General features: G+C 41.3%; 1 protein-coding gene across 4 annotated transcripts in view; it reads right to left on the reverse strand.

The window, feature by feature from the left end:
- secisbp2l (SECIS binding protein 2-like) overlaps positions 1–17,428 on the reverse strand; it is a 90,688-nt gene that overhangs the window by 4,751 nt on the left and 68,509 nt on the right. For 2 of the 4 annotated variants that reach the window (XM_037795796.1, XM_037795787.1), the window contains 14 exons: positions 11,924–12,135; positions 9,921–10,248; positions 9,648–9,786; positions 8,813–9,036; positions 7,659–7,683; positions 7,426–7,541; positions 6,125–6,235; positions 5,886–5,996; positions 4,156–4,323; positions 3,819–3,960; positions 2,846–3,018; positions 2,573–2,705; positions 2,299–2,461; positions 511–731 (listed from right to left, as the gene is read on the reverse strand). In XM_037795796.1, coding sequence (XP_037651724.1) covers positions 511–731; positions 2,299–2,461; positions 2,573–2,705; positions 2,846–3,018; positions 3,819–3,960; positions 4,156–4,323; positions 5,886–5,996; positions 6,125–6,235; positions 7,426–7,541; positions 7,659–7,683; positions 8,813–9,036; positions 9,648–9,786; positions 9,921–10,248; positions 11,924–12,135 — 2,266 coding nt within the window. Of the gene's footprint in view, positions 1–510; positions 732–2,298; positions 2,462–2,572; positions 2,706–2,845; positions 3,019–3,818; positions 3,961–4,155; positions 4,324–5,885; positions 5,997–6,124; positions 6,236–7,425; positions 7,542–7,658; positions 7,684–8,812; positions 9,037–9,647; positions 9,787–9,920; positions 10,249–11,923; positions 12,136–16,650; positions 16,945–17,428 lie in introns of those variants that run through there. The other 2 variants (XM_037795814.1, XM_037795805.1) reach the window with 2 other exon arrangements.

Here is a 17,428-nt window from a genome sequence, read left to right on the forward strand (position 1 = left end):
ATATCCACTCATTATTACACGGCTTTGTTGAACACTCGATTCTGATTGGTCAATCACAGCGTTCTATGGTTTGTTATTTCTTTATTGCAAACCGTTGCCATGTATAACAGATTGTTGCTATGGGCGCAGTTCTGATGTTGGACTCTGGCGGACCGTTTTTGTGTCAAATTATTGATTTCTTAAGTAAGTAGCTGTGTAATAAGCGGAATAATGATCTGGCCGGTCATTGTTGTGGAATAAACCCCTTCAGGGCGATGCAAGACCCTGTCAGGGTTTATTTCACAACAATGACCGGCTCGCTGTACATTATCCCTACTTATTGGGTTCTGCCAACTTAGACTCACTATAAAGCTCTGAAAGGTTGAGGGGAGCTGCAGATTAAGGTGATAATACTCTGTAGGTTCATAACTACATGCACATTGTCATTTGATACATTGTTATCCTAAAAATATTGATTATAGCCGATTTAAACATGTTTATAGCTCAGGTGGTCAGACTCCAGTTCTTTACCTTTGGCCTGGATCTTCTCACAGTTGGGAGAGATGATGACACACTTAATCTTGCTCAACTTCATGTGCTTGGTGACCTCTCTGAGACCCATGACCAGGCGGCGTTTGGATTTGGCCTTGGTAGGATCCTTCTGGTAGACCCGCTCCTGGAAGCGAACCAGTTCCTGTAACAGCATAGTCACGCTCTCATCGATCTCCTTACTCAGCACTTGGTTACAGTACCTGCAGAAGAAAGAGTAGGACGGTAAAAATAATGGAGGTTGCAGATGTTCAAAAAAGTGTTTTCATCTTTTGGGTGGCTACCAAGGTAACAATGACAGTTGCCATTAAAGTTTCTCTATACGATATTCAGAGCATTAACACAGCAGCAAACAACTATTTGCTATGTAAAGATACAGAAGAGTAATGTCTACCTGAGCAGAGAATGAACTAGCTAGCTCACAGCAGCCGCTCTGCACTGCACTCATACGGCGGTTACAGGTGATAACGCCGTCCTGACCGATTGCATCGTCGTCGCAGAGACATAGTGCCCACCTTCCGGCTCCCCCTCAGGTAAACAGTGTTATCTCTGTCAGCACTGTTGCCGTTGTTTGCACTGTTAGCTACGATCCACTGGCTCAGCTGTCGCCATGTTGAGAGCCATGTGGAGGCAATAAAACTGAATTTTGTATTGAGCACCTTTAATTAGCACAAATAATGCTGCAAAATGTTTAGAACTTAAACGATTGGTTTATTAATCAATTAGTCAGTTGACAAAAAAAGAATCTCAGAATTTTGATGATCGAGAAAATATTTTTTCAAGCAAAACAATAAACATTCTTTTGTTGCAGCCTCTAAATTGTGATGATATGTTGCTCCTCTTTGTCTTATACAACAGTTAATTGAATAGCTTTAGGTTTTGGAGTGTTGGTCCAACAAAACAAGCAATTTGATGGTGTCAACTTGGGATTCAGAAAATTGTGATGGGCATTTGGGCATTTTCTACTTTTCTCTGACATTTGGAACTGGGTGTTAGGGAGAAAATCAAACATCTAGTCTCATATCACGATATCGATATAATATTGACATATTTCCCAGCCCTGCTGACATTTCATGATTAAAAAAATAACCATCAAGCAGTCTATGATGAAAATGATTGTTGAAGCCCTATGAGGCTTTAATCTTTGTTGGTCTTCTTAAAATGACTCACTCAAAGTTTATATTAAAGTTCATGACGACTTTGTTTAACTGCTTGTTGATGATGTTTATGCTATTACACTTTATTGCTATCTGACCAGAGCCATCATATAGCATGCAGGCTCCCAGTAGCTCTGTGGATTGATGAAATATCTAATGGGGAGATCGACGTATTGTGGCCTGAGGAACAAGTGTCCTGCCGGTCAGAGCTGAGAGGAGGAGTTTGGCTACAGAGGCCTTTTGGAGGCTTTAAATGCAAAGTATGTTAGAGAAGGGTGGGCTGGGACAATAGGCCTACAGCTGAGGACACAAAGGGACAAAGCTGTGTTTGTGACCACTGGCATACATTTTTGCTAAGAAGGGACAATGTGCTTGGCATCTGTGCCTTACTCTACAATTCTTTATTGTACAGTTCCGCCCTTAAAAACAGCCGTTAACTTCCAGAGCACGCTTCTCGCAGCCAAGGCTCTGGTTTCTTAGTGGGAGAAGTATTTGCTTTGCGAACCATTTTTGTACATTTTTGAGACATCCCAATGCCAAGGATTCCTACAAAAGGTCTTCCCTGCTAAATATTCAGTTTCTCACTCCATGCGGGGTGAAAGTGTGTACTCACTCTCTGAAACGTCGGCTGTGGATCTTGGTGATGGCGTTTGAGGCCATGGGACTCCCGATGCCAGAGCTGGCAGGAGAGCCCTGGGACACTGGAGTGATGCTATATGGAGAGTTCTGACTGGCCGGGGAGAGGGACGCATCACTGGGCATACTCAGGCCATTGTCTGTGGTAAAAACAGCAGACAAGAATTAACAATCAGAAAATGTCTCATGGATAAAAATAAATTGGGTACACACCCAATAGTTTTCACTTCTTAATAAAAAATGACCCTCACCTTCTTGGGAGGCAGGCTCTCGTGCAAGATCATCAGTAAACTGTAAACACTCATCCCCATGCTCCTCCAGGCCTGAAGACTCTTGTTCTACACTCGTCTTCCCTTTCTTCCCTTCACGTTCCTTCAAGATAATCTATTGAAACACAGAACAAAAAATAGCACTTAAAAAAGATTTGCAGGTTCAAAGATCTTCATTCTTTTTACCAATATTCATGTAAATAGCATCTTTCTCCAACCTCTCCTAAATGATTAACTTCAACATAAATCATTAACCTTCTTAAGAGCCGTAGGTCGTTTGACTTTGGGGATCTCTCTCTCCTTGCCTCTCTTACGGGGTGCAGTGGAATCCAGGGAATTGTGTGGAGCTGAGTACGGCTGCTGATGACCCTTCAACATGGACGCCACGCTGGTCGAGCCTGAAACGTGGAATGGAGTTGTTGTTCCAACTGGAGAGAAGGACAACAAAGTTAGTATACAGGCAGAACAGGAATATGTCTACATGTAAGTTAAAAGAAAATTATTATTATTATGTGTTTTGTGAGTCTGACAGGCACTATATTTTTAAACATGGTTTCATGGGGACATTTACAAAGGCACAACAATACCAGAGTTTCTGCAGAATTAGCCAAAAACACAGAAAAACTACACATTCGGGCACCTAAAAATGATGATGATACATTTCCTAACACTGAATGAAAGGTACTTCATAGGATATTTGGTTAACAATGATACATACTTAAACTCAATATTGTCATTTACTGCAGTTGTATCGTAAGTAAGGATATCACGAGAACCGATACTTCGGTACCAAGACGATGGCAAAATTCTGAAAACGTGGCGGTACTCGTTTTTCTACAGTACCGCAGGCACCGTTAGGGCTCGAGACTAACGTCGTCCCGTTGTTGATAGAAAATGTGTTTTGGACGCAGTAAACTCACTATTGACGCGTCCAGGGGATGCACCCTATTTTTTCCCTGATAATGCTACATTGCAAACAACAAATCTGTGTTGAAGATAATATAAAATATAAGAGAGAAAATTATGACCTGTTTAACTTTCTAACAAAAAACAGTATGCAAACAGTAATAAAGGAGTGTATTTTTTATTGAATTGGGTATTGAGAATCATGGAATTTCACCGGTATTGTATCGACTACTAAATTTCTGGTATTGTGACATCCCTAATTGTAAGATATTTGTTTATTTTCTTAAACCACCTGTTGATGTCTGATTGGGTTTATGAATACCTGTAAAAGACAGTGGCTTGGTATTGTTGAGTTGTCGGGCCTTCATAGCCTGCTGGTGTTTCTCCAAAGCTGCCAGCATGTCTCCCAGGTCCAGCTCCACAGAGGTTTTACTCTTCTTCCCTGCTGCTTTGGTGAATGCCTCCTGTTGGGTGAGGGAAGGAAAGACAGAACAAGGTCACACCAATGAACCAGTCAAATACAACTGAAGATCAAAATGGTAATGATAGGCCAGGCAGTGGGGAGCATCAGAACTGATGAAACAGGGCATCAACAAGCCACAACATTCAAACAGTTCAGTCTGACCCCATCCTACATGATCAGCTGATATAGTTTATACCTGTAATTTCTTCTGCTCCATGCTGATTTCAGAGTACTCCTGGGCAGTGGCCAACGCAGCAGCCAGAGCCTTCTTCCTCTGGCTCTTGGCCCTCTTGGGAACAGAGGTGGTGATGGGGATGGGTGTCTGCACAATGTTGATAGGGGAGTTTTCTGGCAGGTTATCCAGCTGTGATGCGTGTAGAGACACAAATTATCATTTAGTAAGGGTGTAAAGATGAACCGCTACAAGAGTCTGATATTAGATGCATAGATCCACAAACACAGATCTGACCCAAATTGCAAAAAATCAATAAATCTGTTAAAAACAATATTTCCAAAGTGCTTTCTCCCTCTGCACTTCTTTGCCGAATACCTGTGTGTGAGTCAGTGAATGCTTCGTGTGCCATATAATCCACATAATGTCCACATAATCAAGGGTCCACAACATTCACACAAAAGAAATTTCAGTACCACCGCATACAATGCTGCCTGATGTTTACATCGCATTTGCAGTCTTCAAAACATGCAGAGGTATTTTAAAATGCTTTTAACAAATGCCATTATTTGGCCTTGATTATTTTAGCTACTGATTCCTATGCGTTTTGTGTCTGTTGTTATGTTTTGGTATGTTTTTCATTGTGATTGTATCTGTTCCCATTTGTACTTGTATTTTTGTTGAGATGTTATCGGCCCTGTTAGTATTTGTATATTTACTTGCTGCGTATCTCAATGGGCCCTTTCTGGTTAAATAAAAGATAAATAAAAAAAATTAAAAAAATACTCCTGGGGCACTACACGCCTTGCTACTAACTTAAAAAGGTGACATGTACGCTAACAGTAAACTTACCAGGAGGAGCAGTCAACACAAGACAAGTAACGCAGCTAACGCTACTTCCAAGTGTCTCCCGGTTTAAAGCAAAACTGTTACTGAGCTATGTTTATTTGTTTATTTACAGCAGTTGTTCTCAAAGCGTGTGGCGCGCATGACGGGGGGGATGTGATGCGGAACGAATGTTTTGACATCGGAATCTGATTCATGACGGAACAGTAAACAAACCGTGCTTTCACAATAGCGATGGTGTTTATTAAGACAGCGAGTCGACCCAACTCCTGGGGTGACAAAGCAGCGCTCAGAGTAAGTTATTAATAAGTTACAGAAACATTTCGCACACACACAGCCGCAGTGCTCAGCCATCTGCCTCAGTCCTGACAATTGTGCTACTGTAATGCATAAAGCTGGCGGTTTGCGGGTCAGGTCGTGTTCGGGTGGTTGCTACTGAGACGAACAAGACAACATGCTCAGCTGACGGTAAGTCAACTGGTCAATAAAAAAATATGACGAAGCCTACAGTGTCTTGCTCTTGGGTTCTCAGTGAATGCAGTGGGAGATGAGGAGAAACCAGTGTGGTAGCTGACAGTATGAGACCCAACAAATTAAGAAGACACTTAGAAACATTACATTGTCATCATTTTCTTGGGGTAAAATGATCATTTTGTTAGTTTAGAAGACATACTTTTCTGATTTAGTATTTGAAATAAAAAGGAAATAAATACATTATTTTAATCACACTTATTATTAAAAAGCACAAATACCAAATCCTAAGTGCAGCTGAATCAAATTGTATTGAAGCTGCTTTGAATTGCAGTATATCACATCCTTACAGATACACACCCCTAGTATTTAGTAAGTCCTGGAAACAGTCAGTACATAACACAGAGAGCCTTCATAGACAGTTGTCCTTCCCTTACCAGGTTTTTGTGCAGTTTATGTTGCGCGTGTGTCTGGGCTGCACTAGATTCTGGTTTGGTGTTGCGTTGGGCGGCCGCTCCAGTGGCAAGATCTGGGAACTCATCTTCATCCTGACAAACATATAGAAAACATTTTAGCACAACAAATAAACTCTGCCTAAAATAAATCTATAATGGATGTGATGGTGACATTGCTGCACTGAGAATTCATTACAATGAAATGAGAAACCTTCTCTCACCTCAAAGTAGAGGGGCTCTGGGGTGAGCTCAGTGCCAGTGACCACTGCTGGCTGCAGCCTTTGTTCTGACTGGTTGGGCGGTGCACGCCCGGCATAGCCACTGTGGAAATCCTGAAAGGCAGAGATGGACGGAGAGCACAGAGGTCAAACAGGGTACCACTGGTATTCTATAAGGTTATTGCCCTCTGTGCACATACTGTAACGTGAGGGAAACATGGTAGGAAAGGAGGCAAGAGCGAACATAGCAAAACTTACAAGCTAATCTAAGCGGCTCAGTAACACTATTGCTGCTGGTGATTTTTTTCCTGCTCATGAAAGTTTCCCAATAGGTTGACTCATGTATGTACCCCTGTGAATGGCTGTATTGTTTTGTTTAAATTGTTTATTGACTGTGTTTGATGGACAGATGTGCATTATGTGAGTGATGTGTATTTGGAACTGGCGAAGAGTTTTGATATCCCTCTGCTGAAGAACTTCCATCTTCAAATGCCACCAAATCAACAACAGTAGTATGCCAATGATTCATGTAATTGTAATACTACATAAAGGTTAAGTATTTCTCAGAGCTGTCAGACATGAATCTAATTACAGCCAATTAGGGATGCTAATATTGCACATCACTTTCTGATTAAGAAAATGTTGGCACCAACTGTTTTACTCACATGGCTATTGATTCTGTTGATACCACTGTCTTCAGCTGTTGCTAAACTACTGCTAATTTGTTGTCTAGGTGCATTTTTGTTCCCTCCACAACACTAATATATACATGTGTGCTGTTCCTGACAACTGCTCTTCTTAGAGTGGCAACAATTAATTAATCGCCAACTATTTTGATCATCGATTAATCAGTGTGATTAATTTTCTAAGAAAAAGAGTCTGGTTTCTCTGGTTCCGGCTCCTGAAATGTGAATATTTTCGGGTTTCTTTACTCCTCTATGACAGTAAACTGAATATCTTTGAGTTGTGGACCAAACAAGACATTTGAAGACGTCATCTTGGGCTTTAGGAAACACTGATCTACATTTTTCACCTTTTTCTGACATTTTAAAGACCAAACAACTACTCGATTAATCAAGAAAATAATCGACAGATTCAACAATAATGAAAATAATCGTTGCAGCCCTACTGTACATTGATCCCTCCTCATCTTCTGCTTAGTAACTTTAGTGTGACTCACAGGACGGAGCCTTTACGCCAAAATGAATTGCATTTTATCTAGTCTCATTACTTAATACCATAGTTGTTCCCCTGACATACAGCAACCTTTTACTCAGCGTCTGCTCCAGTGAGATCTACTGTACCTGTGAGAAGTTTCTCTGTTCAGGATTCTTCCTCTGGTCTGCTCTGTGAAACTGGCCGTTCCTGTCCCCCCAGGACTTCGGGGTAGCCTGAGAGGCTACATTTACCCAGGTACCTGCTAGTGAACGAAAAGTGAGAGAAAAGGGTTATAATATATTATAAACAGGATGCATAAGAAATATGGCTATGAAAGCACAATGTGAAGATGTTCAAAACATGTTGTAATAAAACTCACCTGTCATAACACCAGCCTCTACTCCCTATACAACGCAGAAAATAGGGAGAGGGGAGAGAAAAAAAGACAAGTTGAGATACGTAGTGTGTGTTATATGTGCCAATACCACTGTGAGAACAAGGGTAATTTAAGGACTACATTACACCGCTCCCAGTGCTCTGTACATTGCTGTTACACAAGTGTCTGTATCATATTGTTGTGACATGTCCTAGTTGTTCTCTCTGGTATACAATATGTATGACCTCTACCATTCAAGAAACTGCCGTGACCGTAATATTTATTAGCACTTTTATGATAAAGTGATTCAAAGTGTACTCCACTTAGGCAACGAACTTATTGTGCGATATCCACTTTCAGCCAGCAATCCAATTAAGTTCAGCTACAATCTGATGCTCTAAATAGATAAATACATTTTCTAAAATAAATTCCTACCTGCTATTGTACATTTAAAAAAAAAAAGCACTTTTATGTATTCCAGTAAAGCATTTTTTTCATTTTCTTTTCTTCAGCTTGTAGACTTGATATGTAGCTGTTGCAAAAAAAAAATGTATTCAGTAGTAGTATTCAATATAATAGCCTACCTCGACCTATTTATTTAATTTATTTTTTTGGAGGGGTACTTAAGATCGGAGCAGGCAAAGCACTACCTGACAAACTTAATTTAAGGAAAAATTATTATTTAAGAATATTCAACTGCCTACTTCCTGACTTTCTGTCTGCATAGCTATCTTTATTTTATATTTCACATGTTTACAATGAGTTTCAAACCTTGTCGATGGCACCAAACCAGAATCTAGGAGCTGCTGTTTTGCAGAATTATTAGTTAAAGGTCTTATTGATAACATTGATCTCAGCTGAAACTACGCCGGGGGGACGGGGAGTGTGCGACACGGTACGGTGCGTAATGCAGGCGTATAATGTAGGCGTATGGCTACATGTTGCAAAATGATTTCATTACTCTACCACGAAAGACTCATCACATTACTGTGAGTCTCAGTCCACTTGACCATAAAATATGCAGGTTGTGCAACAAACTACTGTAGAAAGAACTTGTTGTGAAGTGAATGCAATGGAACGGGGAAAGAGTTAACACAAATTCTTCAATTTACTGTAAGTCTGTTGGCTCTGGAGCTGACGGTAAGCAGCCAACTTACTGTGGCTGCTGCTGTATTCTCCGCCGTTCGTTGCGTTACTCCTGCAGCCTGGTTGTGTTTAGGGCTACAGTAGCCGCTATCGCTGTCTATATCTGCCTCACTGGCGCCCTGCTCATTGTAGCCTTCAGCTGGATGGGATGCCCGTCTCCTCTTTGTTCGGTTCTTCCACAGCAGGGGACTAGCCCGCTCAGCAGCACATCGCCCTGACACCTCACCTGGGAAATCTGAGGACAAAGTAAGAGAAGCTTAGACCTGAAATGATCTTGTTACACAGTGTTACAAAGTGGAATTAAACTGCTACCAGCACTAACATAACAAGTGTTCATAAAAAATGACAATAACTTCTGCAGGTGAATCAGTGGAGACTCATTAACCACAAACTTGGACCGAGTTTACTTTGTATGACGTCTTTCAGGTGACATAAAACAACAATTGAGAAGCCAAACTATTTACACAGGTTCATTAGCTTTCTCAAGAACAAAGAAATCACTGGTGTCATCACGAGCTGCACACATGTTCACCTCTCCAACTGGATGCTCTGCATTCCAGTTCTTTCAGAAGTTATGCACAAACACCATCAACATCAACCTGTGTGACAGACACCGACATTGTGTCCTCTTGTTCACAGGCAAAGCAGACAACTTTAACAAAGTCTGGAATGTTTTCACGTCAGCTTCCTTTCAGCCACAGGACTGAAGAACATTACTGACGTTTGCAATTAACCACAGCTACAACTCTAATATTTAGTTGGCAGACTTTCTGTTTTTTAAAATCTGCATACACCCTGCATTGCAGGACTTGGATGTATATTTAATTATTGCCGCAGTATTCTTACCGGTCTGCTGTGCTGCATCCACCAGCATGACCGTCTTGGTCCTTCCATCAGGCCCCAAGGTGCACACCTCCTTCTGCACAGCCACACTCCTGGTTGGAGGCCGGCGACCCCTTGGAGGTTGGCACACACCCAACTGTTGCTGTAGGAGGAAGAAAAAGAGGCAGGGCATGCTCATTAACTAGATTGAGGATGAGGAGGGACGCTATTTAGTGATACAAACAACATATGATGTCAATGTGACAGCATCACAATAAGGCCGTTGACCTTCTGTACCTTTGGGAGAACATTAGGTCGGACCATCCCTCTCCCCCTCTGACTGGCCATCCCATATGCCGGCCCCAGAGGCAGTGGTCTTTCACCGACGTCTGCTGAGACGGGGTTGACCACTCCAGCTTGCACGGGACCCGCATAAGTGCCAGGGAAGGGCTGGTAGAAGCCCATCACAGGTGGGCATGGAGCAGGCATAATCTGGTAGTAAGTGTAGTCATTGGAGACAGGAGGCTGGGGTGAAGACAAGATAGGGTAGGCCAGGTATGAACCACCAGGGCCGGGGTTGGGCTGCTGCCAGCGCAGCTCTCCTCCATTATACATCGGATGTTGCCTGTGAAGGAGAAGAGAGGCAACATGTTAAATTACTTCTGATATTCTACTCTTTCAACTAAGACGAGCAACCAAGATCAAATAATTTGTCTCTGCCAGTGCTTTGAGTGATTCTGGATTTAAATTTTTTATTGTTTTGTTGTCTAAAGAGAGGCGAAGTCCCTCCCCTTCTGGTGGACCCCGAGGGACCTGTTAATTTGAAACATATTTTTGCAAGTCAAGAAAGTTGCAATTTGTCAGAGTATCATTTAGTTTTGTGTGAAACCGCTCAGTGAACTACATCTCTCGTCTCACACAATATACGTCATATACAACACTAGCTAGCTAGCTAACCTAGCTATGATCAACGAATTTTCTTGACTTGCAAAATTATGTTTTAAATTGACAAACATTATTTGTGTGATTCATGGCACAATTCAAACAGGATAAAAACATTTTTTAACTCTCTCCAATGACTACCGTTCATATTTTTTCTAAAATAAGGTCCCATGGTGGTCCACCGGTAGGGGCGAGACTTCACCTCTCTATTTCAGTGAATTTTTTTATGGTTGACAACAGCATTTTCACTATTTGTGGCAGTTAGGGATTGAGGGGCTGTCCAAATTCAATCCAACATATCCTGCGACAACATTACCAGAATGACACTCCTCTCCCAATGGATATTATACAAAATACTGCAGGACAATCTACAAAACATTATATGAAACCATAAAAGGAAGGCTGTGATGCAGGTTAAATTGTCTTAATACTGAAAAATGATATAGCTGTCAAATGTTATTGTAGGTCAATTTAATGTGTGCACCAGAGTTATGTGGGAAAGGAAGAGATTAAAAAGAAATAGAAAGTTAGACTTTGTATTGGCAGACACTCAATGTTAAGAAACTCACATACTCGCGACATCCTGAACTAATCACAACATTGTGTAAAAAATGTGGACGTTGTTTCCCTTATTTTAAACATTTCTTAGTTTTTATTTTCTCTAAACCTACATCAATGTTGGTGAGACTGAAGATTCAAGGGGCTCAAGAGAGCGCTGACGTTCCCCGGGTTAACATCTGTGATGCCGCAGTGATGTGCATGATGGTTAGTTTGTTAGGGGGTGTGTACAGAAATGTTGATAAGGACCCAGATGACTTTTTCTCAGCCAGCCTACTACAGCGGGCATTTCCTTGCATTCAAATAGGGGGGAAGGAAACAAAGGAACGGATGTGTGCAAGGATACAGCAGATCACTCTGGACAAAGAAAGAGCCACTGGAAACAATGATTGTGGTTCCATGTAAACTCTAACTCTGGGGAGGTTTCCATTCATAATTTAGCAGACTTAACTACAGAGCAATCTAATTGCTCTAACTCAATACACTGTTTAAAGGATCTGATCGTGATCTCTTTTGAGAAACACAACGTGGTTTTCTTATTATTACAATAGTAAACAGTGCAGTGAATGAGTTATTCTGCAAATAGAAAGGCGAAGAGAGCAGATTGTTCTTGGGCGGTTCAAAATGGGGACACCAGACTTCCCACAATACCACAAGGAATGGCAATATTTCTGCCAGAGTGGACAGCATTGGCAAAATCCATACTCGTCATGAACCAGAACCACTGATGCCATTCGCTTGGTTTCACCCATTTCCAAACACCCGCCCCCCACCCTCACACTGTGACAGAGAGACAGTACCTGTTGGGTTGGTTCTCCTGGACGAAAGGGTAGCAGGTGATGAGGTAGCTGGGAATGGGAGTGGTTTCCACCCCTCCTCCGCCTCCTCCTCCGATACCTCCGCCCGCTCCTCCTCCGCCTGCCTCTCCAGAAAGACTCATGCTGACTAGGGATCCTTCGAGACCTTTCTTCTGTGGGATGAACGGTTCCACTTCGGCTGAAAGCTTCACATCCTGCATGACAGACAAATGAACGGCCATTACTGTCACACTGCGAGCAACAGCAGCCAACTAATGACTACATTTGAATGAGACGTTGGTCTACGCCAAAGAGCAGAGGTCTATTTTTCAAACAAAGTTGCTCAAGTTAGTCACCACATTCTCTGCTTGTATTTTATCAAGTCCACTGTTTGCCTTCTCTGTCTTTACACGGTGCAACGGATCACAGAATTGCGTTACTGCCATCCCACACCTATCAAATGGGAGAGCAACAATCCATATCAGGATAGTAATAAATCTACCTACATTCTACCATAAACTGACTTTATTGTTTGGGTAGGTTTGCGTAGTTCATTAAGCTCTCACTCTAGGGCTCAAATGTATAAGACTAATGATACAACTTACCAACATCAATTCTCAAAACATTGTAAAATCTACAATTGTAAGAGAAGGCCGACGCCTTTTTAAGTTATTAACTTGAATATTGAATGTCTGACAGTGAGAGCTGTAGAGAGCAACCTCTCACATGTTTTGTGTTAATCACAGCTGAGCATTGATTTCCTCATACTGTTCCACTTGGTTTACAATCTTGTACGTCTACCACCGTCAATAAAAAGGTATCTAGCCTTAACACAGGCACATAAAACATTTTGAGTTCAAAGATGACATAACACAAAGTAAACAACATGTCAAAAGAGGACTCCAGCTATTTTTTAACAGTCAATTTCTCATGTGACTAAGACATCTGCAGCTAGATAAACAGAGGTGAAAAATATAAACAATGACCAGCTTCTTGTTAAATGGTTGACAATGAGTCTCTGCACCTCAAAGCCAAAAGCAAGTTTATTTTTTGTTTTGGGAGACATTCAGTTTTATACTGGCTATCATCTATGGCTAAAAAATGTAAGTAGTTGTTCAGTTCCCTCAATGGCACCAAGGGACAAACACCCGAATGTTATGAGACACATCCTGTAGCTTATTTTACCGAATTAATGACTTAACTAAACAGTTGTTAGTTTCTAACCAGTTCTAAACTCATGAAAAAGTGAGCAACGACTGCCGCACACAAACATCTGGGTTTTGGCCAAATGACAATATGAAGAAAAGGATTTGACATTAAAATATATTTTTTTAAATCTGCACTGGCAACTCACTTCAGCAGGAACTTTGTATGACTCTTTCTGACACATAAAGCAGCACAGATATAGCCCTACATTATTCCTAATATCTATAAACACTGTGTCGTAATGGTTACGTGATGATGTACTCATGGTACAATGATTTTATTGCTGCATAACATTTCTTGAAAGGAATTTGAAAGGTAGCCAGAAAACAATTACCCCTAAGCACAACTTTTGTGTTACATTTCAGGCAACATAGAACTTTGGTGCACTTAAACAAAAGGCCATTTCCTGTATACAACTTACCACATGATATACATACAATCAAAAGCTATATAAATCAATCAATAAAGCCGTTTGGTTTAAAAACTGTGATATATTTATGGCAGGCAAAGACACATCAATGTCCTCTCCAAGTTATTGTGCACTCACTCGTTGTCTTCTTCTGGTCAGTCTGGTTTTATGGGTCTCCAGATTTGTGGCCCTGACACAAAGCCGACAGTGAGGAAATGGTACAGCAGGCCGCACATAAAGGCCAAAGATTAGAGATCTATGGTCTTTAATGTGCAGTACTACATGTAAAAACCAACAGTGCAATGCTTTCCACATTGTATTAAACACCTTTAAATGCAGTAGTCCTTATTTAAAAGTCATAATATGTGTTAATTATTATTAAAAAATATATATTATGTTGACATTAGTTCAAACTTCTTATTTGTGACAAATAAAGAAGTTTGAACTAATATCAACATAATATTGTTAGTGTCAGTATAATTTCCATTTCCTTACATGCAGGTCAGACAAAGTAAACTATCAAGAAATCCACCTGAAAATAAGCAACTAGGAATGTAACGATATGACATTTTCATGGTACGATAACCATCTCAGAAAATATCACGGTTTCACGGTATACCCTATTACACTATTATTTGTATTATTATTATTATTAGTAGTAGAAGTAGTATTATTATCAGTTACAATTACCCTTAAAGGAATGAGAACATAATTATAAACCTGATAAAATATAGCATGCAACTATGTTACACAACTAAAGCATGTTACTTTAAATATTAGCAGCACTACAGCATGTAATTAACAACTAAATGAAAAATAACATTAAAATAATGTCCTATGATTATTAACAATTAACATATACTGCAGGTGTGCGACAGCACAGCCAGACTGTTCTTGTCTGTACCTTTAACTCACAGACACTCATTTGTGCCAGTTTTCTTAAAAAACGTAAATCAGCAAATGTACACGGTATGATAACCGTCAACGTTCATACCATGGTACATGGTATACCTTGAAACCGTTAAAATCCCCATGAGCAATACACAAACACTGTGACAAAACTACATCTTCTCAGTTTACAGTGATTTTGCTCAACAGGTCACAGAGTTATTGCTATAATGCCAATAACACTTTAGATCGTGAAGTAAACTGGCCAATTTTTAGCAAAACCCCAAAACATTTTCTTAACTGAAGGACGGGACAAGAAGGGCAGTTATGTTATTTAGTCACTGTCTTTTTCCATTGCTGTCTGGTAGCATTTTCACACCTCATGTGTGCTCCTGATTTTTACATCATGGTGGCATTGGTCTAACCCATGGTGGCAGCTCTGCCCAAGAGGACCCATTAAAATAATCTGCTATTTTGCAAAGGATGAGGAGAGGTGACAGGGTTCAGAGTACAAAGGCGCCCCCTCACTTCTCTGAAACAGTGGTCGGGATGCATGAATAGGGTCATCAGTGTGGCCAGTGGATGTCACACAGACAGCTATTGTCTCCCACTGTTACTGTCCGTGGGTGCTTCTCTCACTTTTCCTTAGATTATCTATCTATAGATCCCCTCCTATCTAAATAGAATCATGGGGAATGGAGCCTGTTCAACCAGTTCACTAAAGAAGACCAACTACAAGTGTAAGGAAAGATTTGTACAAACCCTCAGCTAGTAATAGCAGCTTCCACATCCTGACTGATATGGCTGCAAGGGTTTAGGACTACAGTAATTGGTCTGAACCTGTACGATGGTACAGTATAGCTGATAGAGTGTTGTTATAGGATTAAGTATGAGAGGATAAAGTAGGGACAGTGCTACAGGATAAGCTAATTATACAGAAAGCTATAGCATGGAGGTCTTGTGTGCACTGGTGGTGAATCTTGAATTCTGAACAGTAGTGGACAAATCCAACCATCAAAAAAAAGTTGTGAAAGAAAACAGAGCTGGTCAGAGGACCCATCTCTTGAATCAACCATGTGTGTCTTTGTAGTATCAGTGTGTTAGTGAGAATAGCTGTGATTGTGGAAAAGGCAATGAGGTCAGACCCAGATGTGCATTCATTGGGGGATGACAGATCTCACAGTGATTAGACTGATCTCACAAGCCTCTGTTTGTGGAAGCACTTATTCTCACACCAGTTGCTTTCAAGCACTAACAGACAGTATCTGTTTCTGTACTGAAAGCCGGATGGGCTGTGTGGAAAGTAGAGCATATGCATACTTTTCACATTAATGATGACAGAACTGAATACAACAACACTAAAATGACAGATGCAGGTAATGTGACATATTTGACCTGAGAAGCCCCATGTTGTCAGGCAGAAAACACACCATCGTTCAATGTGCCAGCTGAGGTTAACATGAGGCATTGGCATAGCGCCTTGGGACACCAAACCCCAACTAAACTAAACTAAACTATCTGCATTGCAAACAGCGTCAGAAGAATGCCATGCATGCAGAAGAACCAGCTATTCCTCTACAGTACTTACCATCCACGAAACCTCTCCGCCTCCCTCCTCACCATAACAAAAGCTCTCATGCACACATTCCCACCCAGACTGAAACCTTTTGTCAACTCAACACCTTCTACAAAACTGTGACAAAACAATACATTTTACCAAAAACACAGCTGCTAGCTGTAACATGAACTATCTGCTCTGCTTTAACATGACTCCGTCAGATGACAGCTTTAGCTAGCTTTGTCACTAGCTAGCAAAAAGCTTAAACACATCTTTATGATATTATTGCACTGAATTATTGTCATGGAAAAACATGTAAATCATGTTGTAACATGACAGTAAACACACGAAGTGTGACAGAAGACGGTAAATGCGTTAACGCCACCCCGTTATCTCTTGTAGTGAGCTGCGGTTACCGTTAGCTAGCTCTTTAAGGTTAGCTCACTAGCTGTAGCTCACTGGTTAGTGTGGCTCTAATGACACACACAGCTTATCTAAGTCAGTACCAAACAACGCTGCTCATAATTATAATTATAATGACGTTAACAAAGGGTGAGCTGTTGGGCCTCGCTACCATAAACTAGCGTTGTGTCCCGGCTAGCTAAAGCTTTAGCTTCAGACCCCAACAACAAGAAACCCAGCAGGTCATTTAATATAAATAAACTGTACCTTATTGTCACTAGCGTCCATGTCAGTCACCGACAGCACGACACGCAGTCATTGACCAAGATGTGGACGTCAGGATGCGGGTCTTTTTAACTTCTTCATTGTGATATAATAATAATAATGACTGAAGGCTTAGAGAGAGACTCACACCCAGTTGCTACTGACCGCTAGCTGCAACCCACCACCACCCGACTGCTGCTGCTGCTGTTGCTGCGTCAGCTGGCTGCGCTCTCCACCTCCACAGACACTAGCTGCTAGCTCGCTGAGCTGCGAGTGAGCTGGTGATGTGTCGGTCACGAACGAGTCGGTTCAAAGAGCCGGCTCTTTTAAGTGAACTGTTACCGAGCCAAGCCCTGTCTCTTTAAGGTGTGACCTTGTGGATAACCTGTTTGTGACGTAGTCGAGCGGAGGTGCTGGTCTGTGTTGTTGTTGTGATGGACAGAGACGGAGAAGAAGTGTGCGTTAGTTAGCCGCAGCCACAGTGAAGGATAGAAGTCAGTTACCGTTGCAGTGTTACAGAGAGGAAGTTTATGTTCTGACACTGATTTATGTTACGTGCGTTGTTCCAAATAAAAGTGCCGGTCGTCACAGCAGAATTGACTGGGGAAATCTGTTAACAACTATGAGCCAGGCTAGGCTAAAGTTAGTTAGCCAAGTCCAGGAAAACTCCCAACTACGGTTCGGAGCTGAGAAGCTGGAAAGGTAACAGAACGATAAGAGCCAGCTCCCGTCCATGAGCCGTTTTTTTCTTTAATTAATTCAAGGCAGAATGATAGGATGA

The sequence above is a fragment of the Sebastes umbrosus genome, chromosome 2 (genome assembly GCF_015220745.1).
Source record: "Sebastes umbrosus isolate fSebUmb1 chromosome 2, fSebUmb1.pri, whole genome shotgun sequence".
NCBI classification, from domain to species: domain Eukaryota; kingdom Metazoa; phylum Chordata; class Actinopteri; order Perciformes; family Sebastidae; genus Sebastes; species Sebastes umbrosus.